The sequence below is a fragment of the Nomascus leucogenys genome, unplaced genomic scaffold (assembly GCF_006542625.1).
Source record: "Nomascus leucogenys isolate Asia unplaced genomic scaffold, Asia_NLE_v1 Super-Scaffold_528, whole genome shotgun sequence".
Lineage (NCBI taxonomy): Eukaryota > Metazoa > Chordata > Mammalia > Primates > Hylobatidae > Nomascus > Nomascus leucogenys.
The window spans coordinates 226,644-233,646 of NW_022095778.1; the positions used below are offsets into that span (position 1 = coordinate 226,644).

The 7,003-nt window shown below is 43.3% G+C and overlaps 1 gene segment (V, D, J or C); it reads left to right on the forward strand.

Moving 5' to 3' along the window:
• The first annotated feature begins 5,874 nt into the window (after positions 1-5,874).
• Positions 5,875-6,725, forward strand: LOC100586143. The segment is given in 2 exon segments: positions 5,875-5,947; positions 6,316-6,725. Coding segments are annotated over 2 exon segments (459 nt in total).
• Positions 6,726-7,003: the final 278 nt, after the last annotated feature.

The window sequence follows — 7,003 nt, forward strand, 5'->3', positions numbered from 1 at the left end:
GCAGAGTCTCTGAGTCTTCAGAAGAGAAGGCTGTTGGAGACGTCAGGGCAGGGTTTGCTGCTGAGGACGCTGGTCCATGAGAGCCTCAGTAGCACCTCAGATTTCACATGTTAAGGCCCTAAAAGCAGTCACAGCCTGAGGAAGGCATCAGGAGGAGGAGAATCCATAGGGGCCACATGCCCTGGGAGCAACCAGCTATGCTGAAGGGAGAGTGAATGAAAGCTCACATCCTCACCCTCCCTGTCTTGCCCACATTTGTCGAGTTCATGCAACTGTCAGAATAACCAGACCATGGATGCAGTTTAGTGACAACACAGGTAGAACACATGGGAAATGACCAGCTTGGGGTTTATTTCACACACGTTGGCACTTAGTCATATTGGGAAATTCATACTCTCCTGTCTCCCTAATTCTGCTCTCTGACTCCCACTAAACCCTCCTCTGCAGTGTCTTACAGGTAAAAGCATTCTACACAAGCTGTCTGCAGGGGAGAACAGCTAACACTTAGAAAAATTGTTTGATGTTGGATTATTCAAATAGACTTTGTAAACTCATGGCAGGCATGAGATCTTAATGTCAAAAGATTGATTACTGTTAATTATTATTTGCCAAGTGAAAGCAGAGTTTTCACAATTCACAATTCCAAAAGTGGCCTTTGAAAATAAACTGCAGAAACGCAAAGATGGAAAATATAAAGTTTATTTCAAGTAGAAAAGGGAACATTCATAATTATGTGAGATTTTTATTTCTCTTCCAAATTCTAAAGGTTTTGAAAGTATTTAGGTTAAGTTCTATTTTAGAGTAGAAATGTATTACTATGTTTTCAAAAGAAAAGGTTTCAAAAAATACAGAAATGCATTCTTTTCACATGATTGTATTATTACCTGAAAATGAATCTGAATTCAATGTTTTAGTTGTAAATGCCTGGAGCATCTATGCTTTTCATAGATTTTATTAAATATAGTGTTTTAAATGATATTGAACCCAATAATGAGTCACATGAGGTACATATAATTACACTGTGTGATAGACACAAAATAATGACATAATCAACAGAAGAAGTTCTGCCTCAGGCTAAGCGTAGAAAGTACACTTGGATGATTGTTTATTCAAATATAACAAATTTCATGGTAAGTGCAATTAAAATTCCAAAGTTCCACTTCTGTTACATTTAAAAATTGTGTGGCAATATTTTTATATCTATCAATCACACTAGAGCCTGCAAATGAAAAAAAAAGTGACACCATATGTTTTTAAAATACTGAGTCATTATACAGAATTCAGTTAAGGAACACAAAGTGTATCGGGGCGTGGTGGCTCATGCCTTTTATCCCAACACTTTGGGAGGTCAAAACGGGCTAATCCCCTGAGATCAGGGGTTCAAGACCAGCCTGGCCAACATGGTGAAACCCTGTCTCTACTAAAAATACAAAAATTAGCCTGGTGTGGTGGCATGTGCCTGTAATTCCATCTACTCGGGAGGCTGAGGCACGAGAATCGCTTGAACCTGGGAGGTGGAGTTTGCAGTGAGCTGAGATCGGCCAGTGCACTCTAGCCTAGTTAACAGGGTGAGACTCTGCCAAAAAAAAAAAAAAAAAATGTAAGTAATATGACCCCAAGCTAAGCAATGATGTCATCATCATTAGCCCTCATGGAATTGATCGCCTCTAGCGACCTTGAGTTTCTGCTTTGCTGTGAGACATAAGATTGGTCCCAACCTATTCAAGATGGTTAGATATCTTAAACAAACAAACAAACAACTTATGTAATGCTGATGTAACAAAGGGCTACACTCTCAAAACAAAATGGTGAAAGGTAAATGATCCCCTGAACCTGAGAGAAGATACAAGCAGAATCAAAAGCGGCTGGTACAAAGAAGCTTCTAGTTGCACTTGACCAAATGTGATGAGGTTTCTGTGTCTGTGCCATGGCAGTGGAGAGGCAGGTGGGTGGCCTTGGTGGTGTCATTGGCTCTCTTCCATGAGGTCACTCAGGTGCACAGGAGGCACGATCACCATTAGCACACAGCTTTCCTTCTTCCTCACAGTCACAGCCCCACAGCCGTCCTCAGAAGCATGAGTGGAACAGAGTGAAGGGAAAGCTGTTTTCTTCCAAAGATCAAAAATCTTGAACTTTCAAATAGGGATAAATGGTATTTTTGCTCGAAGAACACATTTGAGAAATCTTCCATTTAGCGGATCTGATGATAAACTCACAATTTTTGTTTGTTTTAATCTGAAAATGTATGTGTATGATTCTTGGAAATAATTTTTTGCATATAAAGTTATATTTTATCAGCTTATTTCAAGTTTTATTTACCGTTTGATAATTACTCCTAAAACGTCATCGATTAAAGAAAGAATCATCTATTGCTCCAACTGTCCTTTACTAAAAGTAATTTGTCTTTTTAACCTCATCAGGCTCCTTGTAAACTCTCAAGCTGACCTTATTTTTTTTACAGATTCAATGCATTAAGTCAATTTATTATTTATGATGAATTTATTTATTTATTTTCACTGTCACAAGTAGAAAAAGCCCATAATTTGCTATGCCAAAGATCTGCCTCTAGATGGCAAACAAACCCCACAATACACAAAAGAGAGCCAAGTTCTTAGAAACCCTGGGAAAGGAAGAGGGCTACTGTCTCATTAACAACTTGGAGCCCTTAAGGCAAGAATAAGGTGGAACATCTGGAACATCTGGGAGGAGACACCAGGCTGCGGAGTAGTGGGGAACCTGCTCTGTGCTCTGAGACTGAAAGCCCAGCCTTGCCTCTCACCGCTGCCTTGACTGTGTCCCCAGCTGCTGTGAAGTGAATGGTGTCTTCTAAATTCGTGCTGAGCCCTAATTGCTGAAAAGTGTAAGACATGGAATGGGGGGATTATGTGCATCTTCCTGACACCAACATGATGCTCAGGAAGGAGGCTTCTTGTCTTCTCTTAGGATTGTTTTACTAACAAATATTTTCCCTCTACTGCATATTTCCCTTCCCTGATTGTCCCTCCCTTTTGACAGAAGATGGCCCAGGGGATTCACTACTGAGTCTCAACCTCGTACCCTAAGCCCTCAGTCTAGGGTTGCTCTTTCCTTCATGCTATTTTTGTTTGTTTTCTTGTAATCATCTTAGCAAAAAATATCACATTTTTATTCCTAGCTATTACAAACATTATCTTAGTTAATCACAATGGTTGCCTTCTGAATAATAAATGATCTTTCACTATGATGTTAAGAGATCCAAATCCATGTGCTTCACAAGTTGCATGAAGCTCTGTCTAGCACGGGTGCCAGTGACTCTCCCAGAGTGTTCCGTGCAGCCGGCCCCACGGAGTCCCTCTGTGCTGTCATATCACCCACTGCCTTCTGTGCATGAGATATTCTGATTAGAATCCTGGTGGATGCTATTTGAGCCAGTGCCCACACAACTCCCATGAAAGCTGAGGACCACAGGCCCCTGAAGACAATCACAGGTCTCTACACTCACAGCTCATGACTGTCCTCTGCAGACACAGCTTCTCCCCAGATGGCTGAGGGTTGTCATTGGCTGTGTCCTTCCTTGTGCATGACAACAGGAGACATAGAAGGTCTGTAAGGAGCCCTGCAAGCCAGGTTCTGAGCAAGCCCTCCTGTGGGGGCCTTCTTACCTGGACACAGGTGTGTAAATCAAAAATGAAATTCTAAGCTCCCTAACCAACTGAGTGAACTCCTCCTCTCAGCCAAGGACACACCAAAATCAACCTGAAATACAAGTACAGGCCATGATGGGAATGGATGATTGGATATGCCTTAACTTACCCTCTTCCCTTTAAAATTCAGACGCAATTGACCAGCTTTTAATATGAAGACAGAGACCTTGAGACTGACAAAATAAACTCTTTATAGCAATAAGATACCAACATGACAGACACCAGACCCTAGGAGAAATCAAAGTATTTTCCCCAGTATATTGTTATTTAATGTATTTAAAAATGCCTCTGCAAAGCTGGTGCTTGTGGGAAAAATATACATTCTGTAGAGATTCTTACCCCTTTTTAAGTCTCTTTCCTGACCCAGAGAGATATAACTAAGCGATTGGCACCTTTTAAGTCTGCTAAGAAACAATTACAATCAATTCTCTCTGAGGCCTGCTACCTGGAGGCTTCTTCTGCATGATGAATCCTTGGCTCCAAAACCCTTTCTCTAAACCCAGAAATTCCCTTGTGTTGATTACAGGTCATTAGATAAACTCTTTAACCACCTATGAAATTTTTGAATCCGCCTGTGACCTGGAAGTCCCCAACACCCCCACCTCCTTCAGGCTGTCCTGCCTTTCCATATCAAAGCAATGTACAGCTTACACATATTGATTGATATCTTATGTCTCCCTAAAACGTGTAAAACCAACCTGTAGCCCAACCACCTTGGGCGCACATTCTCAAGACCTCCTGAGGCTGTTTCACTGATACGTCTTTAACTGTGACCAAATAAATTTCTAAATTGTTTGAGACTTTTCACAGAGGCTTATTTGTTTATAGGCGTCACTGCATACACTTAAGGAAGTGAAGAGATTTATGACATTGAGAAAAGGAGGAAGCCAGGATGTGTGGAGAGAGAGAGAGAGAGAGAGAGACAGAGAGAGTGTGATGTATATACAGGAGTGATACTGATAGACAAGAAAATATCAGTTACAGGTACGGGTTACCCAGAGACATAAAACTGTGGATGCAGTTCTTGCTCTTTATACATAGAGAATTTCTTTTTGATCTGTGGACTCGTGGCTGTGGCTGCACCACATCCAGGCTGGGGGAGACTCAGGTCTCACTCAGAGTTGACAAGAACCTGGAAGCCCTGACAGGATCTGATTCCACATGACCAGGGAGACTGCATGGGAAAAGCTTCTCTAATCACCACTTGAAAAAACATCATGCAAAGTTATTTCTTATTTGTTCTGTATCATTAATCTGGAAGATTCTTCACTTAGGAGAGTCCTCAGGGTCAGGCACAATGGCTCACACCTGTAATCCCAGCACTTTAGGAGGCCAAGGCAGGCAGATCTCCTGACGTCAGGAGTTCAAGACAAGCCTGGACAACATGGTGAAACCCCATCTCTACTAAAAAAAAAAAAAAAAAAAAGAAAGCCCTCTGGTTAGCCTTGTATCTGTGAAATGATGATTATGATGACATAGATCCCAGATTGAACAACCGGTCACCAGGACTTTTATATTAACTTCCTGAGGCACAAGATTTTGTCTCTCTTTACTTTTTCTTGTGCTGGGCTCTTGGCTGTAAATGTAGAGGCTCACATCATTCTCCCTGTGAGGCGCTTGGACAGAGAGCTCTTGCGTGCTTCACTCACCAGGTGCCAGGGCAGGGTAGATTCTAATATTTGAGCTGAACATTCTTGAACAGTTATCCTGGAAACAGCTGATACCAGAAAGCCCTTGAACTGGCTCCAGGCTGCTTTTTATTTGCAGGCTCTCAGTCCAGCAGTGCTTGTGGGTATGGGGCTGTTTCATTCTCTAGATTGACTGAGAGGGAATCAAGCCAGATGGCATTCACCTTCCAGAGATGCATCCTAGACACACATTTCCTCATTGTCAGAGTTCTGGTGCTTTCTCACAGTCATGCCCTACACAGTGTGTCCCTACAAAAGGTCCGAACTTTCACCTTCAGATCCTCCTTCCCCTGATTGTGGGTGAACTTGACTGAATCTATTTCTGTGTTGTTCCAAGGGATGATTTATATCACAATATTCACAGAAGAGATATTCCCCCTCCCCCATCAACCTTTTCCACACCACTGCGCCCACCGGGTGATTTGCATATTGTCCCCTAGGGAGGACCTTCCCTTGTGAGTCTGAGATAAAAGCTCAGCTCCAACCTTGCCTTGACTGATCAGGACTCCTCAGTTCACCTTCTCACCATGAGGCTCCCTGCTCAGCTCCTGGGGCTGCTAATGCTCAGTCTCCCTGGCAAGGACAGAAGGATAAAGGGAGGACAATTGGGTGGGAGGTGAGCTCTGTGGGCTCCACAGCTTCCCATGTTTATTCCAATAATGTGATAGAGTCACGTGGTCTATGCTCCAGGGAATGGAATTCATGTTTGTCTTATGAATAATCAGGATTCACCTCCAGGGAACGATGACCATTGCTCTGATTAAGAACTTGAAAATAAAGAGTTCCCTTGTGGCTAGTAAATAATGGGTCTATTTTAGAAAGTCTTCTTTTCATGATGTAAATCAAAACTTTAAAAATGTAACTGTAAATCAGTATCACAAGAGAAATTATGAAAGTTGCTCATAATGTATCTATATAAACTTGCACTACTCTTATTTTTTCAGGGACCAGTGAGGATACTGTGATGACCCAGACTCCACTCTGCCTGCCTGTCACCCCTGGAGAGCCGGCCTCCATCTCCTGCAGGTCTAGTCAGAGCCTCCTGCATAGTGATGGATACACCTATTTGGATTGGTTCCTGCAGAAGCCAGGGCAGCCTCCACAGCTCCTGATCTATGAGGTTTCCTATCGGGTCTCTGGAGTCCCAGACAAGTTCAGTGGCAGTGGGTCAGGCACTGATTTCACACTGAAAATCAGCAGGGTGGAGGCTGAGGATGTTGGGGTTTATTACTGCATGCAAGCTACACAAGCTCTTCTCACAGTGCTACATCCTCAAACAGAAACCTCCGTGCTGGGTTGGCCCAGATGCCCACATGTGCTGCTTGTCTGGGGAGCAGCTGAGCAGAGTCTCTGAGTCTGCAGAAGAGAAGGCTATTGGAGACGTCAGGGCGGCGTTTGCTGCTGAGGACACTCGTCCATGAGAGCCTCAGCAGCACCTCAGATCCCACATGTTAAGGCCCCACCAGCTGCCACAGCCTGAGGAAGGCACCAGGAGGAGGAGAATTCATGGGGGCCACATGCCCTGGGTGCAACTGGCTATGATGAAGGGAGAGTGAATGAAAGCTCACATCCTCACCCTCCCTGTCTTGCCCACATTTGTCAAGTTCATGCAACTGTCAGAATAACCAGACC